Source organism: Podarcis liolepis (genome assembly GCF_965112155.1).
Source record: "Podarcis liolepis genome assembly, chromosome: 2".
NCBI classification, from domain to species: Eukaryota; Metazoa; Chordata; class Lepidosauria; order Squamata; family Lacertidae; genus Podarcis; species Podarcis liolepis.
In genome coordinates, this window is record NC_139555.1 from 82,629,071 (window position 1) to 82,655,073 (window position 26,003).

General features: G+C 39.3%; 2 protein-coding genes across 21 annotated transcripts in view; one reads left to right on the forward strand and one right to left on the reverse strand.

Moving 5' to 3' along the window:
• CCDC66 (coiled-coil domain containing 66) overlaps positions 1-15,978 on the forward strand; it is a 39,585-nt gene extending 23,607 nt beyond the window's left edge. For 4 of the 5 annotated variants that reach the window (XR_014522465.1, XM_083489216.1, XM_083489217.1 and 1 more), the window contains 3 exons: positions 3,716-3,990; positions 4,370-4,491; positions 15,628-15,978. Coding sequence is in view for 4 of the 5 variants with exons in the window: in XM_083489216.1 (XP_083345342.1) it covers positions 3,716-3,990; positions 4,370-4,491; positions 15,628-15,714 (484 nt within the window). In the remaining variant the exon portion in view is untranslated. Of the gene's footprint in view, positions 1-161; positions 376-3,715; positions 3,991-4,369; positions 4,492-15,627 lie in introns of those variants that run through there. The other variant, XM_083489218.1, reaches the window with a different exon arrangement.
• Positions 1-26,003, reverse strand: part of TASOR (transcription activation suppressor) — a 66,754-nt gene that overhangs the window by 850 nt on the left and 39,901 nt on the right. For 4 of the 16 annotated variants that reach the window (XM_083489169.1, XM_083489165.1, XM_083489171.1 and 1 more), the window contains 7 exons: positions 24,554-25,503; positions 23,595-23,717; positions 23,202-23,361; positions 21,474-21,582; positions 20,765-20,943; positions 20,536-20,673; positions 18,857-19,942 (listed from right to left, as the gene is read on the reverse strand). In XM_083489169.1, coding sequence (XP_083345295.1) covers positions 19,383-19,942; positions 20,536-20,673; positions 20,765-20,943; positions 21,474-21,582; positions 23,202-23,361; positions 23,595-23,717; positions 24,554-25,503 — 2,219 coding nt within the window. In that variant the 3' untranslated portion in view covers positions 18,857-19,382. Of the gene's footprint in view, positions 1-3,926; positions 3,994-5,347; positions 5,420-5,444; positions 7,441-18,856; positions 20,219-20,535; positions 20,674-20,764; positions 20,944-21,473; positions 21,583-23,201; positions 23,362-23,594; positions 23,718-24,553; positions 25,504-26,003 lie in introns of those variants that run through there. The other 12 variants (XM_083489167.1, XM_083489173.1, XM_083489168.1 and 9 more) reach the window with 7 other exon arrangements.

The window sequence follows — 26,003 nt, forward strand, 5'->3', positions numbered from 1 at the left end:
ATCAGCTAGGTTCCTTAGGGTCTCTGCCCATCCTGTATGGCAATAACTCATGGGCTTTCTCAGACAGGGAAAAGGGAGAATGGTCTGACACCAGCCAAGTGAAAAACACACAGTCTTGTATGTTGTTTAATTCTGATTATTTTCTCCCATTACTTTCTAAGGTTTGTCCTCTCAGGGCCTTCAGGCATCAGTGGCCATCTAGCCAACACCGAAAACAGGGTAGCCATTTTGTACAGCATCAATTCAGTCTCTATACTGAAGTGTGAAGTGGCAAGTGGAGCCAAGTGGGGTTAACTAGGAAGAAACCGCTTTGATTTTTTAAAAACAAGCGGTCTATAAATTTTATGAAATAAACAAATCAATCTCTTCCCCAGACCTCTGGTTTCCTTTTTTCCCCCTTGCACCTACATCTTTTGAGGCTGGATAAAATGGGTGCCATACTGGGATTTTGGAAATAATAGTTATCATTCACCACCCACCACAGGAGTTCATGAATCTCCTTCCTCGTCATTCAGCCCAGAAGTACCAAGGGTTAAGGTCAGGGAGTAGGGTTATTAAAAGTTTTGCACTGAGCAATATCTAAACACTGCAGAATGGACAGTAATCTCTGATAGGCAAGCTGCAAGGAGATTCACTCCAGCCTTTTTGAGCCACATGTTTATATTCTGCCCTTCTTACCAAAGGAGTCCAGGGCAGCAAACACATCAATAAAACATTATTAAATAATATCATTAAAAACATCCTAAAGACAGTTAAAAACAGTCGTTCTCTCAGCCAATGATTTCAGGGTTGCCAGAAACAGTATCTTACAACCATAAAATACATGAGTAAACAGTAATATTTTTAAATTCCTTCTGAAAGACAATAATGAGGGGAACAGATGCACCTCACCAGGGGGCGCGTTCCACAAGCACAGAACCACCACTGAGAAGGCCCTGTCATATATCACTGCCAACTGAGCAACTCTTAAGTGGCAGCACCACCAGCAAGGCCTCACCTGTCAATTGTGGGTCAGGAATACTGGGAAGGTACTTTGGTACCAAGCCATATGCTTTGTATGCTCACTGGCAGCTAGTGTAGCAGTTTCAGAACTGGTGTCATGTGGCCCCAATGGGCTGCTGCAATTCAAGAGGAGCAGCTGCAATCTATACTAGCTGCAGCCTTCAAACTGCCTTCAAGGGCAGGCCCACAACCAATGCATAACAATAGTCCTGACAGGAGGTCATCAGAGCATGGGCAATTGTGGCCAGGCTATCCCGGTCCAGGCACAGCTGTAGCTGGCGAATCAGCCTAAGATGGGCATAAACACTCCTTGCCACAGAAGCCACTTGAGACTTCAGTGACATGTTGAAATTCAGGAGCATGCCCAGACTACAAACCTGTTCTTTCAGGGGTAGTGCAAACCCTCTCAGAACAGGTCTTCCCTAGACACAGAAACCACCCAACAAGAAGAAAAGAAGCCTTCAAGCTACCCGTTAGTCATTTTTGTCCCCTTAAACAGCAGCTTAAACAGAAATTATTAGGAACACACAGGTTCTAAAAGGATTCCAGAGAAAAGGTCAATTGGGAACTTTCAACGGGCTGGTTTCAAAACGTTGAGGATATTGTCTAAAATTCACAGGTGTCCATTAGGTATGGTCTTCCTCCACAGTGCAGATTCAGAGCAAAACAAAACAGATTTGGGTTCTAAAAAAAATGACCCCCCCCCAAAAAAAACCCAGTATCTTATTGGATCTCAGCATTCTGTGTGGGTATCTCTTCCAACACAGCATTCAGGTTACAGACTAAGTACTTAGTCAAAATACGTTCTCGGGTAGAGGCAGCCTTTGCAAAGTGTCCTGCAGCAAGTGCTGCCAACCAACCACCTGAGTAGGTCCAGCCTGTAGTAGAACTGTTGGCCTGAGCATACAGGATGCCTCCTGCATGGCAACCAGTTAATGGAACATTAGTTACTTAAGGTTCTGTCTTGTGGACATACAGGAGGAATCCAACCTCACGTATGCTATTCAGATGGCTGCAATGCAGCTTGTACAGTGGGAAAGTGTCTCAGAAGCTGGCTAGTTAGTCAAATGTTTGACCATCTGTCCCTGCCTGTCATATGTAGTGAGTGACTGGTGGTGGTGAGTTAACCCACTGTAGTGTAGATGCTTCATGCACACCCACCAGAAGGAATTTTCATGTCACCAATCTTTCTGCCACAACCATCTTGATTATTACTGTGATTCTATGCATGTCCAGAATCGATGTACAGTGGTGCCCCGCAAGACGAATGCCTCGCAAGACGGAAAACTCGCTAGACGAAAGAGTTTTCCGTTTTGGAGGTGCTTCGCAAAACAAATCTCCTATGGGCTTGCTTCGCAAGACAAAAATGTCTTGCGAGTTCCTGCGGGTTTTTCCCCTCCCCCCCTTTTGCTAAGCCGCTAAGCTGCTTATCAGCTGATCCGATAAGCCACTAAAAGCCGCTAATAGCGCTAATCCACTAATCCGTCAATGGGCTTGCTTCGCAAGATGAAAAAAACGCTAGACGAAGAGAATCACAGAACAGATTTCTTTTCGTCTTGCGAGGCACCACTGTATATGAAAACATTATATGGCCATCTTCACTTTTTAGTTCTATAACAAATTCATCGCAAATGTATTTCGTGTTAAACTCTTCAGAATTCCCCTGAACAAGTTTGTTAAAATGTGTGTTTTTTCTTCCTATTTATCCAAGTGGGAAGTTTGCAATCCAAACCTGCCGTTGCTATGGCTGTGTGAATTGTCAAAGCTATTTGCAGCCCAACCAGTTAGGAGGGTGGTTAGGCGAACTGAGCCTAATACCTGTGCCAGCTTCGTGCTGGTGCAGCAGTTGGGCCTGGATGTGGCTCAGTGATGGCTGACAATGGCTGTGAGCCCAGGCTGGCTCAGCCCTGCCCTCAGAATGCTCCGTTTTGGGGTTCTCTGCTGGTGGGGATACTACACTTTTGGTGGGAGGAAGGGGGAGGTCTGTGCTGGTTGGAGGGAGGCTGAGTTATCAGAAGCAAGCAGAGGATTGCCTCCACACAATCCAACATCCTCTCCCCCAAGTACAAGGGGATTTGGACTGCAGTCCAAGGTACCTTGCCCTATAAAAACAATGTCCCAAAGGAAACTTTTGCTTGTTAATAGTACGCCGCATGATCTGTAACCATCTCACTGGTGTCTCCCATATTTCATACAGTTGTACAGCAGCTCTCGCTTCATGGCTACTGATTCACCTTCCTATATGCAGCAACTATAAACATGTGTCTCCGCCTTATTTTGCTGAATGTCTAGAAGCAACTGATGGAACTCTTTAATGGATTGATGTTCTAGCAAATCTGGCTGAACTTCACCCACTCTACCTCACAGGTTGTGAGGATAAAAAGGGGATTATATATATGCCACTCCTTGGAGAAAAAGCAGGATATATTTGTATTAAGTAAAAATACTGGGTTTAGGCATTATTGCCCATGTGGTGGGCTGCTCAGGTAAGTTAAGGATTTAAGGGAGGAAATAAAGCTTTAAAAGGACTTGGCTCAGGTATACAACTAGCATCTCAGTTGTTTTGCTGAAGACAATTCAACAAACAAGGGGGGAAAAAAAGAATTCAGAACCTCCCATATGCACAACTTAATATTAACACTTTTTAAAAAAATAAAAAAAGCTTTTTGCTTGCGAAACAGGTCTGAAGGTTATTGTTGTTGTTTTAAAACAGATCTGAATCGCCACCCGTTCCAGCAGTTAAAAACAGATTGCCGCAGCAAATAAAGACTCCTGATTTCGAAGCTCATAATAGCAATGATGGAAGAGAGAAAAGTACCTATACAGATAAGCATCAGAGTGAAACACAACCTCAAAGTGCTGAAACTGAAAGGCCACCTTCTTCTCACTTTGTTCCTTACGTGCGAACAAATGAAGTGTATTACCTTGATCCAGATGCACCCATGACCAGGCCTTCAACACATGATCCACAATATCAGCAGCCAAACGGTACTACAATACAAAGTTAAAGAAATGCCTTTGATTAATGAATAGTATACCATTGCACAGAACTTAAATGTTTTTTTTCAAAGAAGCCTTTGTTCTAATGAACCGCTTCTAGTACAAAACTGCAAAATAAAGTATTAATCCAATATAACATCTAAAATATTTGTGTAATAATAAAGATATCACGATGTACCAATGTATTTTAATTTCAAAATGTTGATGGAAAATGTCTTCTTTTAGAGCCTTATATACATACTGCCTTCTTTCCAGATCCATTTGAAGTTAGAACCATCTTTAAACACTGAAAATATTAATCTTGCACTAAAAAAAAGTAAGACTGGTTATTTTCAGTCCAGTTAATCTCATTTATATTTACTTTTAGATGCTTGCCATACACCACGACAGATTTTTAGCTCCGATCACATAAGGGACCCACTTTTTAATCCCAATGTGGTGAGAGACAGACAGCAGGCCATACTCAAAGGACTTTCAGAACTGCGACAGGTACTGTATTAGCTGGATTGATAATTTAGTTTGATAGGTATTCCATCTTTCATAAAGAAACAGTTCTTTTCTGATCCTAACCTCTTAGTATCTGGTTGTCTTCACATTCTATTTGTATCCTCTTGGGAGGGAATTCTCATGTAATGGGGCCTATTTTATGGATTAATTGGTATATTATTTCCTTTAGTTTTTATTATGTTTATTTTAAATAGCACTACCATTATTTATTAATTGGAACCTATCTAAAATCTAATTAATGGGCCATAAAATATAATGTCAGGTGCTGATCAGCTATCATGGGCATGCACGTTATTTTCTCATTCTATAGTAACTTTATGCGTACACACAAGAGCCTTTCTACATATTGCACAGAATTAGATGTAGAATTGTGGATTGTGCAGTTTTTTCCCCCACAGGTGGATAGATGATGAAATATTTTTGACATTGAGGAGGGTTTATAAAAAATAAGCTTCCCCAGAAACTGCAATTGAAAGTGGGTACAGTCCAGATATTTCCAGCACCTCATTCTGTGTAATATGTAGATTTGGCTTTGATAACTTTCCACAATTCTTGTATCCAATTTATTTTTCAGTTGAACGTTTGACATGGTTATGAAATATACTGTTTCAGACACCCTAAATTTTACTTGGAAGAAAACATACTTTTGTTGCTTAAGTAGTAAATGAACAGTTTATTTTTAATGTATTTTTAACCTTCTGTTGGAAACCGCCCAGAGTGGCTGGGAAACCCAGCCAGATGGGCCGGGTAGAAATAAATTATTATTATTATTATTATTATTATTATTATTATTATTATTATTATTATTATTATTTAAATAAATGACAATGAAACTTACTTTGGTATTAGTTTGCTTGCAGCATCAGTAAATCAGTGGATGACTAATAACTGGCAATCTGCATGCTGGCTGCTGTAACAGGGAATGGAAAATTATGCTGTGTGTATAAGTTGCTATTTTAAAAGATTTATATAGGTACATCTTTTCCACCAACATTTTGATTAATGCACAGCTGACAACTGAGTTGAATTGTTTCTTCCTCTCAGTCACATTATTTTTCTAAAATCATTTACTTACTTGATTTAGACCAGGGGTTGTCAACCTGGTCCCTACTGCCCACTAGTGGGCGTTTCAGGATTCTAGGTGGGCGGTAGGGGGTTCTATGGCATAAGCTGAATCCTCCTTCCATCAAGCACCGGTGGGCGGTAAGGAAATTTTACCATCAAGAAAGATGCATTAGTGGGCAGTAGGTATAAAAAGGTTGACCACCCGTGATTTAGACCCTACCTTTCAGTCCAAGGTCCCCAAGTCATTTATGAGGATTGTTCTGTCAAAGGTCCATACATTTAAAAGGACATGTGAAAAGTTTTTAATTTCCTTCTGAATTCACCATCTAATATTCTAATGTGACTACTGCACAGCCCTTCTCTGAATATTTTAGACTTATATCCTGCCTTTTGACCAGAATGCTCAAAGTAGCTTGTAACATCCATAAAATGCAATTGTTACAAAAGCTTCTGATTTAAAATACTATAAAACAGATGGAATGGGGGTGAACTCCTTAGAAATACTGAATTCATTACATCAATGGGTTGGATCCAGAGATTCCCCATCTTGAAATGGGGGTGCAGGAACTTAAATCCAGTGGAGGGGCTTTTGCTGATGCCCCCTTTCCTGAAAATCTGCTCCAGTGGGTTGGGGGATCCTCCAGGACAGCGTGGCAGATGGCATGAGGACTGCTGGGGGAAGGAGGAACCCACTTTTGCCTACCAGAGCATTCAGTTAGTGGAGTTCCGCCAAGGACATGCCTGGATCCAACTTTATGATTCTGTATTACATTTATACTTTGATATATGCATCTTAGGCAGGAGCAATTTGTCCAGTTCTGATGCAATTCTGAATCCCATATAGCATAATTACTAGTAAAAGGTAAAGGGACCCCTGACCATTAGGTCCAGTCGTGGCCGACTCTGGGGTTGCAGCGCTCATCTCGCTTTATTGGCCAAGGGAGCCGGCGTACTGCTTCCGGGTCATGTGGCCAGCATGACTAAGCCGCTTCTGGCGAACCAGAGCAGCGCACAGAAATGCCGTTTACCTTTCCGCCGGAGCAGTACCTATTTATCTACTTGCACTTTGACGTGCTTTCGAACTGCTAGGTTGGCAGGAGCAGGGACAGAGCAATGGGAGCTCACCCCGTCGCGGGGATTCGAACTGCCGACCTTCTGATCGGCAAGTCCTAGGCTCTGCGGTTTAACCCACAGCGCCACCCGCATCCCAGCATAATTACTAGAGGTGACCATAAAAAGGTCATTGGGTCCACTGTTGTAATTTTATTTAATTATTATTTGGATTTATATCCCACACATCACCCCATGGTCATAGGGATGGTTACATCGGTAGAGGTAAAAACAAATTAAAAACAATACATAAACATTAAATATTGAGAACCAACACACACATACATATATAGTCACATATTTTGTAAAACCTTTTTCTCTAAGACAAAGGAGTTGTGGAAGATTTAGAATTAAAATCTCAGTTTGTTCAAAGAATGAATATAGTGGTTCCATAATTTTGCATCAATTTTGCATCCATCAGTAGATAGTAGCTGCATATGCCTGTTTTGTTACTGTTCTTGAGTAATGAAATGTATATAGGAAGAAATATTATCCATCTTCTTTAACCATCATGAATCTTGCTTCAGATTGCATGAGCCACACTTCCTTAGTTTCATGGTTTACATACAGTAGTATTCAAGTTTTAGGAAACAATTCCTTTCTCTCCTGGTGGTGCAAAAATTGCAGGGCACCTTTTCCTCAGTGGAGTCTTTGAGCCAGGTTTTTTCTCTGAGAATCAAATAGTCCAACCTCATGTGACTGGTCTGATTGCTCTAATACAGGGGTTTCCACACTGTGGTCCACAGACTGGGTGTCCTGGAAGAGAAATGCAGGCAGGGTACACCTAGGAAGGAGGAAGATCACTCAAATGTATCGCTGAAGCTACAAAATTGCTTCCGTGCCCTCATCTAGGACACATATTCTTGGCCAGAGGAGCAAGTACAGTAGTTGCAGATTTCAGAACACACCAAGGTGACAGTGGAAGGGACAGGGTACAGAATGATTCCTGCAGCTCCCCAGAGAATGAAGAGATTGGTGGTGGCATGTGACTCCTTACGAGGGGTACAGAGGCAGCAGTGTTTGGAGGAATGACTGTTTCAGTTGTCTCTACACAAATACATGGAGTATGAGAAACAAGCGAGAAGAACTTGATCTCTGAATACAAGATGACAAATATGACCTAATAGGCATTACTAACACTTGGTGGAATGAAACTCATGACTGGAATGTAGGAATTGAGTGCAACCTGGGGAAAAAGTGATCAAACAGGAAGGGAGGAATATATAAAGGATGTGTACACTTGTGAAGAAATCTGTGACTTGAAGCATGGAAGGCAGATTGAGAGTACATGGATAACAATTGTAGGAGAGAGAAACGATAGTAACCTTACTATAGACCTCCAAACCACACTGAGGACCTGGATGATGCCTTCCTAGAGCAGATTAACAAACATTCAAAAAAGGAGAGATATAGTAGTCATGGGAGACTACAACTACCCCAATATATCTGACAAGAATATAAGGCACAACAAATTCCTCAGTTGTCTTGCTGTCAGTTTCCTTTCCCAGAAGGTGAAAGAAGCAACAAGGGGGTTCTCTTGGACCTAGTCCTCACCAACAGGGAGAAACTGATTTATTATACACAGACAAGCGAATTATTGGACAACAAGTGGACTGTGGACTGGCGGTGGGAAAATGTTGTCCCTGTCTTCAAACGGAGGAGAAGACCCAGGTAACTGTTGACCAGTCGGATTGACATTGATACCAGGAAAGGTCCTAGAACAGATAATTAAATATTCATTCTGTGAGCACTTAGGAAAAGATTGGAGAACTGGACCCAACTAACAAACTGAATTTCAATAGGGACAAATGTAAAGTTCTGTACTTAGGCAGGAAGAACCAGCTGCACAAATAAAAGATGAAGGGACACCTGGCTTGCCTGTAGTACATGTGAAAAGGATCTAGGGATCTTAGTAGGCCACAAGCTTAGCATGAGTCAACAGTGTGATGCAGCAGGGGTGGGGAAGCTAATGCTATATTCTAGGCTGCATCAACAGAAATATAGTGTCCAGATCAAGGGAAGTAATAGCCCTGCTCTATTCTACTTTGATCAGACCGCACTGGGAGAGTAATGTGTCACAGTTCTGGGCAGCACAATTTAAGGAAGATATTAACAAACTGGAACATGTGCAGAGGAGGGCAACCAAGATGATCAAGGGTCTGGAAACCAAGCTTTATGATGAATGGTTGAGGTGGTTGGGTATGTTTAGCCTGGAAAAGAGGAGATATGATAGCCATCTTCAAATATCCAAAGGAGAATGGAGCAATCTTGTTTTCTTCTGCTCTGGAGGAAAGGATCCAAACCAACGGATTCACGTTACAACAAAGGGGATTCTGACTAAACAGGAAGAGCTTTCTGATGGTAAACTCTATTGTTCTCCCTAACAGTAATAGAATCATTGAATCTTAAGAAGGGACCCAAGAGTCATCTAGTCCAACCTTGTGCATTTTTTGTTTTGTTATTTTTTGTGCTATCAAGTACAAAGGCTATTTACCTCTGTTTGCTGTTTTGTACCCCTGACCTCATTCGCTCATCTCCTTTCCTAATGCCATTTAGCAGCATAGAAATGTGCCTGTCTTCTTCTGTCTCAAGTATGGATACCTAAGCCAGACAAATGTCCACCTCTACACAAAAAGACCACAGCAGAGAAAGAGTGCCACATGGGTAAAATGTTTCTAGAATAAAATGCACTTCTTTCACTGATTTGGTACTTTTATATGAGGAGAGCAGTATAGACAAGATTATCTTTCCACTGCTTCAAAGCACTTGGGTTCAGAAGTTACTCTAAAGGCAATACAGTGGTACCTCGGGTTACATACGCTTCAGGTTACAGACTCCGCTAACACAGAAATAGTAACTCGGGTTAAGAACTTTGCTTCAGGATGAGAACAGAAATTGTGCTCCGGCGGCGTGGCAGCAGCAGGAGGCTCCATTAGCTAAAGTGGTGCTTCAGGTTAAGAATGGACCTCCGGAACGAATTACCGTAAGTACTTAACCCGAGGTACCACTGTAGTTACACATTTGCTCACTTTGTCTAGTTCTTCATCTTGTGGTGGAAAGAGCCTCACTATTATGGCAACCCTCACTTCTATACTGTAATAGAGCTGCAGGAGATGCTTGAATATAGTAGAAATAAATAACTAGAATGAGTTGGGAGTTCAAGACATTTTGCTTCCTCTGAGAATGAATATGATGTGTCTGTCAGTTCCATATACAGAAGCTGCCTGGCCTGACAGTTAAGATTTTACATCAGCACTTGCAAAGGCTAGCTTCGGGGGCACACAGCAGACCACAGTGTGCACATAGCTCTGTTCTCCAGCACCACCCTCCATAAGAAGAGCCTGCTGGATCTGTCCAGGGGCCCATCTAGTCCAGGAGCCTGTTCTCACTGTGACCAACCAGATGCCTGTGGGGAACCAGCCAGCTGAAGATGAGCACTTTGCTCTTCCAAGGCTTCCAGCAGAAGCATTGCTGCCATCATGGCTAGTACTGACTGATAGCCTTCTCTGTGAATTTGTCAAATCCTCTTTAAAAGCCATCTAAGCTGGTGGCTATCAGTTCGCCCTGCAGGAGCAAGTTCTGAAGAAGTACTTTATCCACCCTGAATTTTCCAACATTTCGCTTTGAGGCGCACGAGTTCTTTAGTTATGAGGAAGAAAAACTTTTCTCTCTGCACCTTTTCCACGCCATGCATAATTTTATAAACTTACACCAATACGTTACTCACCTTTTCTCTAAACTAAAAAGTAAAAAATGCTGCAAGCTTTCTTCATAGGGGAATCGTTTCAAACTCTATCATTTTGGTTGCCCTTTTCTGAATCTTTACCAACTCTACAATATCCTTTTTCAGATGTGACAACCAGAACTGTAAACAGTATTCCAAATACAGTCACACCATAGAGGTGTATAATGGCATGATGATGTCTGCAGTCTTATTTTCTGATTCCTTTCCTAACGATCCCTGGCATGGAATGTGCCTTTTTACACTCACCGCAAACTGGAACAGTATCTTCATTGAGCTATTATGAGCGTTTATATGAAATTAAGATTTTTTTGCTCTGACATGCATCACTTTTCACTTGTTGATATTGAACTGCATTTTTTATTTCACCACCATTCAGTTGGGAGAGGGCTTTTTGAAGCTCTTTATAGTCTCTCTTAACAAATCTGAATAATTTAGTGTCATTAGCAAACTTTGCCACCTCACTGCTCTCCCCTAACTCTAAATTGTTTAAGAACAAGTTAAAAAGCGTAGGTCCCATTACTGAACCTTGTCCACTGATTCCTATTCATTGCTTCCCAAAACTTAATTTCTTATCCTCAAGAGGACCTCTCCTCTTATTCCTTGATTTAGAAGCTTACTTGGGAGTCTTGCTTAAAGTACTTTGTTGAAAGCTTTTTGAAAGTGCAGGTACAGTTGTCAACTGGACCACCTTTATCTACATGCTTGTTGACACTCTGAAAGAACTCTTAAGAAGTTCATAAGACAGAACTTGCCTTTGCAGAAACCAATGCTTCAATGCGGCTTGTTCTTCTATATGGTTGTTTATTTTATCTTTAACAATACTTTCCACCAGTTTTCCAGAACAGACATTAGGTTAACTGGCCTTCCATTCCCAGGATCACCGCTCCCCAGGATCCATTTTTTAAAACTGGTGTTACACTTGCTACTTTCCAGTCCACAGATACAGAGGCTGAACCAAGGGACAATTTACATATTTTTGTTAGAAGACCAGCAATTTCATATTTGGTCTTGGGGTGGATACCATGCGGGCCCAGCAATTTTGTTAGTTTTTATTTGGTCTATTAGGCCTAGTACTAGCAGCCTTAGTTCCCCAGATGCACCTCCTGCAAGGTTAGTTTGGGCACTGGGATCTGCCCTATATTTTCTGTCAGGAAGAAAGATGCAAAGAATTCATTCAGCAATCTCCTTATCCTCCTTTAGCATTCATTTGACTCCTTTGCCATTCAAAGGGAGTCGAATGACTGTTTTCCTCCACTGTTTCCTGTTATTTAAAGAACTAACTGTTGTTGGTTTTAACGGTCTTAGCAATATGTTCCTCAAATTCTTTCTTTCTTTTTAGCACCCCTTCCTGTGTGCTTGCACCTTTGTGTGTGCCAAAGTTTGTGTTGCTTTTTGTTCTCTTCAGTTATAGAAGACTTCAGGGGTTTTTTTTTACAGAAGTCTTCTTGCTTCTTAGAGCCCACCATGTAGGTACAAGTCAATTGTTATAAAATCTCTTATTCCTTGATTCTGTGTTTTGCTTTACTGCTTTTTGGGGGGGGGAATCTAGTTCATGTGCTTTCAAGTCTCGCTCTATTAGCTACCTTGTGGTTATGCTACTCACAATATGTTAACAATTGTTTTCACATCAGTGCAACTTAAATTGTGATTGCATAAACCTCTATGAACAGCAATATATACTTCTGTAAGGATTCTTCCAAAGAGTATTTTCTCTGCTCTCCACATGTTTTTAGGGTAGAAATTCTAGTTTTTCCTTTTGGTCCTCTTTCCTACAGTGCCTGCGGCACTATAAGAAAATAGGGCAGGAGGTAGGATAGCACTTTGCCTACATTTTAACAGTAGGTAAAGTAGGTTGTAGTCAACATAGCAGTAGCGCTAATGTTCCATCAGTGCAACTTTCATCATGGAATGTTCTCTCCCTCTCCAGACGCACTACCTAAATCTACTATGGGTGTTCCCTCAAAACTCAAGCAGATTTGGAGATGGCATGGGGCACATATTGGGGGAAGACAGAGGGAAATCGTAATAATTGAAAGAATAAAAAACTGAAGCAACTTATTTCATATTAGGAGCTAATGTGCCCTTGAATTTATTCCCTAGTGAATTTAATATTTCAGTAATGTAATCAAGAGCATCAGAAATAATGTTCTGACAATAAGAGCTGCTCGATAGTGGAACAGTATCCTTTGGGAGGTGGTGGACTCTCCTTGGAAGTTTTAAAGAAGAGTCTGGATGGCCATCTTTCATGTATGAGTTTGTTGCGATTCCTGCATTGCAAGGCGTTGGAGTAGATAACCCTCAGGGTTTCTTCCAACTCTGTAAGCCTATGATCATCAAAATTCTTAGGTTGACATGACAGACCAAATGGAAATATGTGTGCCTAATACAGGTTTGGCAAGCAGTATACAGCTGGCATGTGGGTTCTCTTCAAAATTTCCACGGTGGTGCATTTCAAGATAAAATTGATTGCAGCTTTTCTTAAACAAGTTTGTGTGTGAATTAGCTGAAACTTAGATTTTGTTGGATTTTTTCCTTAGTTGGTAGATCTTTCCAAATGTTTTAGGAGTCCTTTTGGTGGGTTACCAGCTAAACAGAACTACGTATAATGCAGCAAAGAGTTTGAGGGGCTAATTTTTAAGTAGGAAGAATGCCAATAGTTAGGTCTGAAATGAAGATTAAAGGTTATGCATTGTATTCTTTAACAGAGCTACGGATCTTATCAGTCCTTCAGAAGGTACAAGTTTTCATACTCTGCTGTGACCTTTAGTTCTTTAAAGAGTAATTACAGTGGTACCTCGGGTTACAGACTCCGCTAACCCAGAAATAGTACCTCGGGTTAAGAACTTTGCTTCAGGATGAGAACAGAAATTGCGCGGCGGCAGTAGGAGGCCCCATTAGCTAAAGTGGTACCTCAGGTTAAGAATAGTTTCAAGTTAAGAACGGACCTCCGGAACAAATTAAGTTCTTAACCCAAGGTACCACTGTACAACAATATTCAGTATCTAGTTCCTTCTGTACTTAGACAGAACAAATATTTCTAGATTGTTTAATCATGTTGTAGAATATCTTAACTGTCATTTTATCTTCTGTTATGAAATATTTCCATGTTTTTATAGTGTAATTATCACTTTTGTACTTACATCAAACCCTACTTAATTCTTTCCTCCTAGCTGTATTTATAATATAGTTGAAAAATGTAATTTGCTAATTATGGAAGTATGTAGTTAGAATATCTTAATCCAATTTACAAATTGGATTGTCAGAATTGTAAAGGCATTTGGACTAAGACATTTCAAGAAAACAAGGAGGAGCCTTATCACACTAAAACTAGTTGTGTGGGTTTTATATTTTTGTACACCACTTCGAGGCTTCTTTTATAGTCAAGCTGTATATAATTTTTATGAAATAAATAAGATTTACGCTTGTACAAGACTTCCTTTCCATCTCCTCCCCTTCATCAAATATGCTTTGGAGGGTTCAAGTAGGTAACAAAATAAAACGGAAATGTGTTTAATATTGGATATCACTCAGAGAGATTAACCAGGGATTCTTATGTGGAATTTATAGATGTGCTTGAGGGCAAATGTGGTTCAGTGGGTCAGGAACAATTTGCACAACTATCCTTGATCTAGCCCAGCCACTATGCTGTTTTAATCCTACCTTCTAGTTTTGCTTCTTGTTTTGGGCAGGGAAATTACATTTTGTTTTTGTGATGCTGTTCCGTTTGTATTTCCATTCCCCACATGCATTTTTGTTGAGTGGTAGTGGATAAGAGTAAGGCATGGTTTAGGAAATGGATGGACACAGACCAAAAGCACAATGGGTTAGATTCAGAGGGGCAAATAAAACCTATTTGACCCAGAGGTCTACATTACCCTTTGTATAAAGCTTTGTTGTGACAAGTAAAATGAAATCTAAAAGATGTCCATCCATTTGAACAACCTCTTGCACAAACAGAAGTATGTGAACTGTTTACTGTTATGAACAGAATATTGTTATTGCACTTATGTCCTGGTAGTAGGCTTTCCATTGGCATGTGGCAAGTATAATGGTAGACTAGATCAGATCCACAAGTGTCTTATTACATTAACTCTTGTACACATACCCTCTTCTTTCTCATGACAGTTCTTTGATCGAACTCAACTTGTTCCTTATCTGTAAAAATGAACATCAAGCTGGATCTATTTTAGCTGTATCAGAAGCAGCTGAAGTATAGCATAGTAAAGGTAAAGGTAAAGGGACCACTGAAAGTCCAGTCGTACTTTCATTCAAATTCATAGAACAAGGAAAATATGTTCAATGATCTCCCATCCACTATCACACTGTAGCTCTTTTAGCTGTAATGGTGTGGTAGATCATACTGAATATAAAACTTAATATTTCAACTATTATACAACCAGCTTCCTTGGCTTGGGATAAGTGATTTCCCCCTTTTTATTTGAATCATAAAAGGAGTATTTCTATTGCATCCTGTTTGTTAGCTACCCATCTTAAACACGGACACAACAAAAATGACTATAACTGTGCATGAACACTTTTTCTGTTGAACATATATATCTGCTCAAGGTGGGATTATACGGTGGTGCCTCGCAAGACGAAAAGTCTCTTCGTCTTGCGGTTTTTTTCGTCTTGCGAAGCAAGCCCATTAGCGGCTTAGCGCTATTAGCGGCTTAGCGGATCAGCTGTTAAGCGGCTTAGCGGCTTGGGGAAAAGGGGGGGAGGGAAAAAACCCCGCAGGAACTCGCAAGACATTTTCGTCTTGCGAAGCAAGCCCATAGGAAATTCGTTTTGCGAAGCACCTCCAAAACGGAAAACCCTTTCGTCTAGCGGGTTTTCCATCTTGCGAGGCATTCGTCTTGTGGGGCACCACTGTATTACCAAGTCTCCCCCTCGAACAAATAGAGTTGTTTTACTACACTAAATTTTTATAAAGAAATTTGATTTCCATCTATGGAGTCTCAACATTTCAGAGGTTACAGCAGTAGATAGTGCTTTCCCCTTCACTTTGAATAATTTTAAAAACCTGAAGCAGGAAACACAGTAAAGTGGTAAGTAAACAGGCAATAGCACAATTAGCTCAATACATGCATGATTACAACTTCCATTAGACCTTGCTGTTTCTACTGCTCTGTGTAGGTCAGTTGCTGCTCTATAGAACTAATTACAATGTCTATAAAAAGCTCACTTTGTCATTTCAGGGCCTCCTCCAGAAGCAGAAAGAATTGGAGACATGTTTTATTCCAAACATCATAAGCCAAGAGGATAATTTTATTTCACCATTTTAAAGAATTTGAAGTTCGATAAATGAATTTTTATTGTGTTGGCACTTTATACTTACTACTGTAATTATGAACATATTGGTAAAATGTGAACTTTTGTTCATTTGAAGATGCTTGAATAAGTGATTATACATTTTGGAAGAAAGATGTATGTAGCAGGAAACAATACTGTAGCACGTGCTTTTGTTTACATGGAATATTTGTGTAGCTAATTTAAATTTTGTGTGTCCACTTAGTAAGAGGAATAAATTATTAGGCATTTGAATGCCATGGCTGTGTATGTTGCGTTTTGTTTTCTCTTTTGTGTTTAAGTAATGGTTTTGTAATACTGCTGGGTGATAAGTGAAATCAAATTTTAAAATAATTTTGGGTGAAAACAGATCCCTGTTAGCCAAAGTACCTCAAATATTAAAACACACAGCCGCTTACTACAGGCGTTGTGTCTAGAAGAGATCACAGTTAAATAAAGCAGACTATTATACCACAAATAAAAACAGCTATTATAAAGGTGTACATTATAGAAAAACTAAATGATGTTCTACTTTCGCACATTAACAGTGACTATATTTAAGGAATGCTCATTGTGATTCTGAAGTTCCCGAATTAATTTGAGCCATGGTTCATTTCAATTTTTGTATTGAAGCAGACCATGCAAAATGATCTCATACCAATAAATAAATAAATCTGCACCTGCACCCAAAAATGTGTATTTGCAACTCACACACATTTAACTTGTGCATTCAGCTTTACACACTTACCAAAATTAAAAAAATAAAAATAAAAGAGCACAAGAGGGGGATGGGAAGGGGTAGCTCTGGCAATCCCACCTGCCACTGCACCCAATGTGTTTTGACTTTACACAATTTTGGCTTTATGTGCTATCCCCAGAATGTAACCCTTGGGTAAGTTGTGTCACCTGTAGTGTACAGATATGTATGTCAATCTGAGCTAAACAACTGAATGTATATAAAAAGTTGCTTTTAAATGACTTGTTTTAATCTAGTGAATAAATAGCAGCAGGGATGGTGTTGGGAGTGAGCAAGTTACTGGAGATCAGTAAAATGGCGTGTGGTTATGTAGCATACAGGATCCAAGATGTTCTGAAATTTGCCCAAATGAGACTAGATCAGTTTCAAAGTCTGCCAACAAAGCAGGCTTTTGGGAATTTCACTTAATAATTACTAAGACGTGGTAGCCATCAAGGTTTGATTTTCAGAAAAGTTACTTTCACTACATTTGCTTGCCAATGTTCCTATAACACGTAGGACCAAGTTGTGCTCATAGCTAAATACAAAGACAATATCAACTTTCGACTGAATACACTAAAGGCATATACTACTCATTACCAGATACAAACAAACCAAATGAAAGAGCAAGAAAAGCTGACAAGAAGTCCCTTCAATATTGAGCTACTGCAAAACAAGAGTTGCTACCATCAAGGGGACTTGTAAGCCTCATTTTCTCTGCACTGGGGGTAGCCAAAATGGTCCCCTCCAGAGGCTGTTTGATTATAACTCCCATCATTCTCAGCCAGCATAGCTAATGGTTAGTGATACTGGGAGTTGTAGTCCAGCAACATCTGGAGAGCGCTGCATTAGCTACCTCTGCTCTCCATCATTGCCATTGGAATTTCAAGTATTTTTTTCTGCAAAATCGCAAACACATTCCAAAGTTGTTAACATAAAACAATTTTTCCAACCTGCCTGCCTTTGCATACCTATCACAGTCATTTGGGGCCCACTAGAGAAACATTTATATCCCTCTTTTCTCCAAAGAATGCAAGGTAGCATACATAATTATTCCTCACCTCACTCAGGCCAGTAAATATATTAAATAATAAAACGCGCCAATGTACAAAATATCACAGCGACTCTACGAGGCAAGCTAGGCTGAGACAGCAATGAGTTCACCTGTGAGAGCTTCATAGATGTATGGATTCAAAGTGTTTCCATCAGCTCCTTAACCATTAGTACACAGTAGTTTTCTAATGCTTATAAAGCTTTCCTTCCAAACCGATGCAAAATATTCTTATTTCTACAAGGGATTATTCATATGCCTGTTTAGTGATCCCATAAAATGTAAAAATCAATACCTAAATAGACACACTCATTTATTTCATCTCAGAGTTCTGCTCTACCATGAAGATTTTTCCAAAACATATCCAAATTCTTTATGCTCTGCTCATCTCTTCTTCCCTTTCGCTCCTACACCCCTCTAGTCACTCTGCCATAACTTCTACAGCAAAATTCAGCTGCTACCCGCTATCTCTCTTAACATACTATGATCCTCAGCTATAAACATCTTCCTAAATACCAGTTTAAACACAAGATGTCAAATGTTTCACCTTTCCCACTATCTTTCAGGCCATTCCACTTGAATCTTCCACCCTTGTGTCCAAATCTAAGATTTAGCCAGTAATGTTTGCTTTGCTCCATCCAACATATAAATATGTCTCCAAGGTTTTTTATCTTAACTACTAATTTAAAATTATAAAATCTGCTACTATTCCAGCATTCCATTCAAGTAAATATATAGCTTACTTTACTTTCAGTTGTTTAGATTCTTTTTGTTTTTATTGAACACCACTTCAGGTGACATTTTACGGTAGCTAACGTGGCATATAATTCAAAACATGAATTGTCTGCTAAAATATGCACACTGACGGTACAATATTGCATTATAAGCATCACAATATGTTGCAGATGTCACACGTCTGAGGGGGAAGAGTCAATTTCATATACCACATAGAGTGCGAAGTTCTTATATACAGCATCTTATGATGCCTGTAACTACATCTCACAGCCTTGGAACCTTAGACAAAATCTCGTTGCAAATTCAGGGGCACAGGATCACATATCGAGGCAAACTACACAAAAAGATTACACCATAAAGGCTGCAACTCCATGCAGAATATATTCTTAAAACCATTTATTCCAGTGCACTCCTAAACCTACAGTCACTACAGTACTTTTCTGCAACTGAGATTACTTTAAATACTGGTAAGGGGGGAAATGAGCTTTGGGCTTCAAATAGCAAATCTAACATATGTCATACCTTTCAGATTACTATAGACTTGATAGAGGAAGATCGCCCAAATGCTGTTTCCTGGAAACAGATGGTAAGACAAAATGCAACTTGATACTAGGTCTCTCATGGATGATTATTTTATTTTCAAAATGAACTGCATCCATTGGTTGTTCAGAGGTCTGTAACCAACAACCGAGGATATTTGTAAAGTAACTAGAACTGCCTTAATAGCTGTATAAAGAATTTGTACAAAACTGTCAAAATATGTACACAACAGCTTTGATAAAGAAAAAGAGGTTTGAATACACTTTGCTTTAAAAATGAAGCCTTCACATATGCTTCAGGCAAACATTAAGTTTACATTAAAACAGACTTCAAGCTGGAAGTCTCAATTACACATAAAATACAAAAAGTACAAACTTAAAGTGTCAACAAACAAGTTAATTCACGTACAGTAAATGTTAAAAAATATATATTTATTTCAAACTTCAGGTGCTTCACCTGGTACAGGTCATCATGATTTAAATAAGACAGGAAAACAACTGAGATCAGAGACAGGAAATGTTTAGTTCAGAGAATAGAAACTGTTAATTCACTTTTTAAAACAGAAAAGTCCACAACAACGTATAAAAACATTTCAGCTTTGCTCAATTCTGTTTGGAATACAGCCGGGAAGAATCATAACTGACGTCCCAATTATTGGGAGATGAAGTCTGGTCCATATCCATGTTTTGGCTGTAGGCAGTCAGAAAGTAGTCCCCACCTTCTTGGATCTGGCTCGTAGGCATGGGATATGCTGCTCCCAGAAATGTCTGATGAGTGAGAACGTTAAAATGACTGAACTGATGGGGCACACTTAACTGTCTGTTATAACTCTGAAAGTAACTGAAAGGAACTTGTTGGACTGAACTGCTTCTCTCTCCTTCAATAGAGCATGTTGTAGAAACTGGAGTAACTGGTTGTATGTCTTGCATGTCAATTTTAGAAGTCTTTTCTGTCAGAAGACCTTGTCCTTCAGCAGGCAGCAACATAACAGTTTGAGAGTTTTGCTTAGAATCTGTTCCATGAGATCCTTTGGTCTCTATCTGACAAGCTTCCAAGTGGGAATCATACTTTGAGGCATCATTGCAAACTTCTATTTGTGATGCTTCATCCCCTGAATCCAAAGACATGTCCTCCTCATCCTTTTCATCGTTTTCTACAAGAACTACATTAAGAAGAGAAAAATCCTACTCTATTGAAATAAAAAACGTGTTTTAAAATACTACGCACTACTCACACAGTGTTAGGCTTCAGGTCTGAAAGTCGCATATCACTTAGGGGATGGGTCTTCTGGCATTTTTGTCACATACTCAACACACATTTAACCCTCTGGGTGAACGTCCGGATAGTCCGATGCTAAAAGCTTCCACGAAATGTGTTCATGCTTACTGTTGGGAAACCCCAACTTCCAGCTCCAAAGGATTTAATGTCAAAACAGCATCTAAAGTTATACAGTAGGTCAGTATGTGATACGAGAATTGCCCAACACAATTACTGACACCCTTACTGACTGCTACTTTTCCAAACCTCATCTCCACTAGTTTATCATAACCCTTCTACATTTCATGGGAACTTCTTGGATACCCCATCAGAAAAATTCTAAGCTTTAAGATGCCACACAGCACATTTTTCTTTCTAATGTTTAAACTGTGATTTGAACTTTGCTTCTTCCCATACTTTTTGGACCTTCAGTAAAAACATACTAAAATTCCCTCTATTTCTAGCTATCAATATTTGAGCAAAATTAATGATTATTACCTGATTGTCTTTCATGATCAATGGGGGAATGAGAGTTATGGTGTCCAACGAGACTTTTAAAGTTGTTCATGAAGCGATCTACTGTAGTAACCACTATTCCATTTTCAGCGTACGTTGCAAATGTTAACACATTCTTTTCTAAAAATAAAAAAGCAAACGTGTTTCAACATATACTAATTTATGTATTTTTTTTTTTTTAAAAAGGACATGCTCAATAGTGGTTTTCTACCTGTCAGGAAGACAATGTGCCTCTGCCGTGCATTTTGAGCTTGAAGTCTTATAAGACAATCCAGGTCTGGAGGATTTCGAGTTTGAGAATCACAACTATGGTATGACAGAATCTCAACCAAGTGTTTCTCTTGATAGGTATTCAAGAGTGTCAGCAAGCTTGTGGCATTTCTATTCGTTCTGGAGAAAAAAGAGCGATGAAACTTCTTTATTCAAAAACATGAAAGCATAGACTTGGACTGGCAGGTAAGGGAAGGAGACAGTGAATCTATACTAGTGCAAGAAAAGCTTTTTTGAACATAAACCTTCTGATGATTTAAAAATGGAGACGGAATCAGCTTAATATACAGTAGGTATGAGAAACCTCTGGCTCACCAGATGTTACTCAACTCCAACTCCCATCATCCTTGGCTACTGGCAGTGCTGGTTGGAGTACTGTAATTCAGCAATATATGGAGGGCCAAAGTTCCCCCACCCTGATATTTCAAGAAGAGTTGAAATATGAAAAACTGTACAAAACCAAAGTGGAAATGGGCGGGTGGGGGGTAGTTTCTAAAACATGCACGGAAAATAGATGCACTACAAAGGTGACTGACAGAAAAAGACCATGGCAGTATTTCAGTAGAGATATTTTGAAAAGTAGTTAAATGCAAGTATTTGGTTATTCTAAAATATTTTAAATATCTGAAGACATAAGAAATAATACTTACCTGCCAAGTTCCTTCAATTTTTTCTGTATTTTACAGTGAACTTTCCATTGCCACTTCCCATGTGGAGTACTCAATGCTTCAAGGAACTTTAAAAAACTGTTAAGTTTATCTAGTTTTAAAAACAGAAAATAAAACGTGGTGATGGCAGCAAACTTAGCTTCAAAAGGGGATTAGACAGATGCAAACAGGATAAGTCTCATCAACGGCTACTAATCATCATGGCCAAATATTTGTTGCTGGGGAACAACAGTGGAAGAAGGTTATGGTCTTCATACACAACTTGTAGGCTTCCAAGAAGACCTGGGTGGCCACTATGGTAAATAGTATTCTGGGCTAAACAGATTTTGGGTCTCATTCAGGACGGTTCCTTTAGTATTCTTACATTCTGTAATTAAATTTAAACTTAGTTTTCTTTCTATTTAATCTTTCTACTTTTAAGCTATGTCAGAGTTGAACTTTTTGGCAAGTTTGTTTCACCAAACGATTTCAGGAGCATGCTGAATATCATCAGAAACAAAATTTTGTTGCTGCATCTGCAGTTACTTGGCTTTGTTCACTTAGTCATATCTGTATTTTGATTACTAAAATTTTGATTATTAAGAGAATTTTTATATTTTCATGCAGTAATTACTTTTAAAAACCCCAATATTTTAATAAAACAATGCATTGTTTAAAAAAACTTAAAGACACTCTACAACTGCAGTACAAACGTTTCTCATTTTAGAAATTAAAAATTGAGCTTAATAGGGTACCATTTGATCCTTGGGAGAGTACTGTGGATTCACTAACGGCCCTCTTATTTATTTTACAGAATTTATAAACTGCTTTGCAGAGATAAGCTATCAAAGCAGTGTACCATAAGATAAAATACAAAAGATTAAAACTCAAAAACTCCAGCACACCCACCCACACCACACCACACCACAGTGCTTTGCTTTAGCCATAGTGTAGTCTTATATTGGCTTCGGTGGTAACCACAATTAAAACTAACCAAGATGTGAGAATTCAGCAATGGAAATAACAGCACTAATATAGATATCACACTACATTGCTTGTTAAACCAAGCAATAATAGAAGGGAGCGGGAACGCAAGTCTGCAGCGTACCACCTAATCATGATTAGGAAACCAGGAACATTTCATCTATGCTAGATCTTACTGTAAGGTGTTTTTGTTTGTTTTAAAGCAACAAAATTATGTTTATTTGTATACCTATAAACTGTATGCCCGTGAGTAAGGGACTGTTTTGATTTTACTTCTGTACAACACTTAGGATTTGAGGCAGTTATCACAGCTTCTAAGAGGCATCCAATGATGTCCACCTGATTGCACAATGGATTTCCATTTGGGAAGTGAGGAAAGGCTTCCCTTTACCTCATCATAATCCAACAGAGGAAACAACACCCCTCTAGAGCAGATTTTGGGGCCTCACAGGGGAGGAAGAGAAGAAGTCTAATTATGAGAGCAGGTGACTTTGAATGTCACGCTATATATGTAGCTGAGCAAGGCTTTCACCACTAACATTCTTTTAGCAACATAAGAAATCCTACCCTAAACACAATTCCACAGCAATATTTTGTAATAATAAAAGCTAATGAAGGTTTAAATTTTTAAAGGGAATCTCAAACTGGTGCTTTGCTACTTAGGCACCTAGAAATCATATTGGTAAATTAGGAATATGAAAATATTATTCAAACCCTGCCACTGACAACATAAAAAAAAAATCTTACCAATTGTGACAGACTCTGGATTGAGAACAGATTCATCAGAGACAAGGATGCCACCAGAAACAAATAAATCATTGAAAGTATGATTTTTCAAATCATCCAAACTGTCAACACCAGCAAAATTGACACACGGAAGCCTCTTCAAAGCTACTAAACACGGTATCTATTCAAAGAAGGTATGTGGTTAGAATAATATAACAGTATAATGCGATTAAATTAAGACACAATATATGTTGGCTACTGCTCTTCCCTGCTTTTGTGACTATAATGTATCATTGTAGCATATGCATGCCAATAAATGAATTAATTTTTACTAATTAAGGCATTTGGATGTGCCCAGAGCAACAATGAATTATCGAACACCACCTAAATGTACTGATTATGAATTTTACATACCTTATGAATTATACTGTGAATATCTTCATTTTGAATGACTATAAGCAATTTATCCACATCGGTTCTCCCTCTCAAGAATTGCTCAGGATGGCACTCTGTATTACCTAATTTAGTAAGATATGCCTAAAACCAGCAAGCACAGGTGTTAAACAAAGACATTTCATTTAAAACCTCCAGTGAACAATATAATAAGTTACTAAGAAACTTAAAGTGCTAAACAGGCAGGTACAAGACTTTACTAAAATGGCATGCTTGTTATATACAGAATGTAATTGTTATATTAATCATTATATAATCAACAAGCATTTTCCAGACTTGCACCATTCTTTGCAATAGGAAGAGTCAAGAAAAATGTACCATGCCTTAAATCTGTATAAAAAGGAAACCATTTATCAGCTGTTTTAACTACAAATGTTCATTACTTTGGTTTTGCTGCCCCCAACCCCCTGCCGTTCTGGCATGGTCCTAGAGCCCTCCCACCTCCATCCACAAGCTGGGAAATTGCTAACCAGACTTTGGGGAAGGAGGTGGGAGGACTCTAGGACCTTGTCAGAAGCCTCCTTTCCAAAGCCCAGGTCCTCGCTTAGCTGGCTTTGGGAAGGCAGCACAAGAGTTGCCAAGGGCTGCCAAAAAAGGCCTTAAGGGTCATGTATTAGACGGCCCTGATCCAGACTAAGTCACACTTAGAGTATACCTGTTGAAATTAATGGGAACTTAAGACAGTCTAGCATTTATTTCAACAGGTCTCCTATGAGAATGACAGCCTGGACCCAACCCTATTATCTATGCTGCTACTATGCTCATATGAAATAATATTGGCTTGAGTATTTTAAAAAATCGCTATAGTTTTATATGGCCCCTTGATTATAATCCCAATGTGGTTTACAAGAAGAAGAAGAAAGCATAAATGTTATCTCCTGAAATATTATGATAAAGAAACATATGGGAAATATACATACTTTTATTTCTTTACAAAGTGCACTCTCTTCTTTTTCATGAATGTAGAATTTCACAACATTCTTTTGGACATCTTTAATAATTTTGAAGATGCGTTTGAAAAAACCGTGCTCAAATGATATCTGGTTTATCATAGCACTGATGTCAGGCGGGGTGGCAAGGTTATCTGTAGACGTTGGAATCTTATCCGGATGGTGCACAGGGTCAGCAGTAGACACATTTGGATTAGCTGGCGACTTCACTTCTATGTTGGTGCTCACGGAACTCTGTTTTTTTCCTGTGTCCAAGATCGCTAAATGATTCTGCTCATTAATGCTTGAATCTTCCTCCAATTTGTTATATGGTGGTTCTGGAAAATGCTCCATGTCAAAACCACTTGGAAGAGCTACTGGCTCTTCTGGTGGCAAATGTAATCCAGTGTCCGTAACTGAATTGCTTACTGGTCCGGGACTTCTAGTAAACGGGGCACTGTGGATAGCATACGAAGATGACGATGCAACAACATTGCTGAGCTGTTCACTCAGGTTCTCTATGTATTCCTGGACAGCAATATCTGATGCCTGTAAGCATATATATTCAGAAAGTCTTATTACCTTCTCCTGGGCTGAAAGGACAGGTCTGGGTATTGCACTGACATACATAATGTTCTTCTGCTTCAAAATCTTCTGAATCTTTTTGGTAAAGAGATTGTATTCCTCCAATATTGCTGTTTCTATTATTCCAGTTATGGAGTGCTTATTTGGCAAAAAGTGTTCTGTCTCAAGTTCACACTGATCTTCAAAATTCTCTTCACCTGTGTGTACTCCCTCTTCTATTCTTCCCCTCTTTGTGTCTGTAAATGCAGAGTATTCAAACTGATGATCAGAACTTTTTCTTTTTTTTACTCGGGGGTCATCTACAGAAGCATCCCTTGGTGGTGGACAAGCCAGTAATTCTTCTCGAGATTTCAAGCCTATATAGGAAGAGTCATTACTTATTATTCATGAAGCATTAAGAGTAAGTATCTATGCCATCAACAGCAGTGAATTCGGTCAAACTGCATTTAATTGATAAAATGCCAAGAAAAAAATTCAGTACAGTGGTACCTTGGTTGTCGAATTTAATCCGTTCCAGAAGACCATTTGACTTCTGAAACGTTCGAAAACTGAGGCGCAATGGGCGGTCAGCAAATTCCATTCAGAAAATGGAGGAATGCGCCTCAGAAGTCATTCAACCTCCGAAGTGCATTCAAAAACGGAAGCATTCACTTCTGTTCGGCTTCCGAGACACTCAAAAACTAAGGTTCCACTGTATTAAAATTCCTGAGGCTACGCACATCCTTTCCCACAATTTTAAAATCTAGACCTATGCCCTCTTAGGCCAGAACAGCAGCTCACTTAAGAGGACTTAAGAGTCCTCAAACTGATCTAAGGACACAGCTGGTGCCCTTATTCAGTCACACCAGGCACTAGC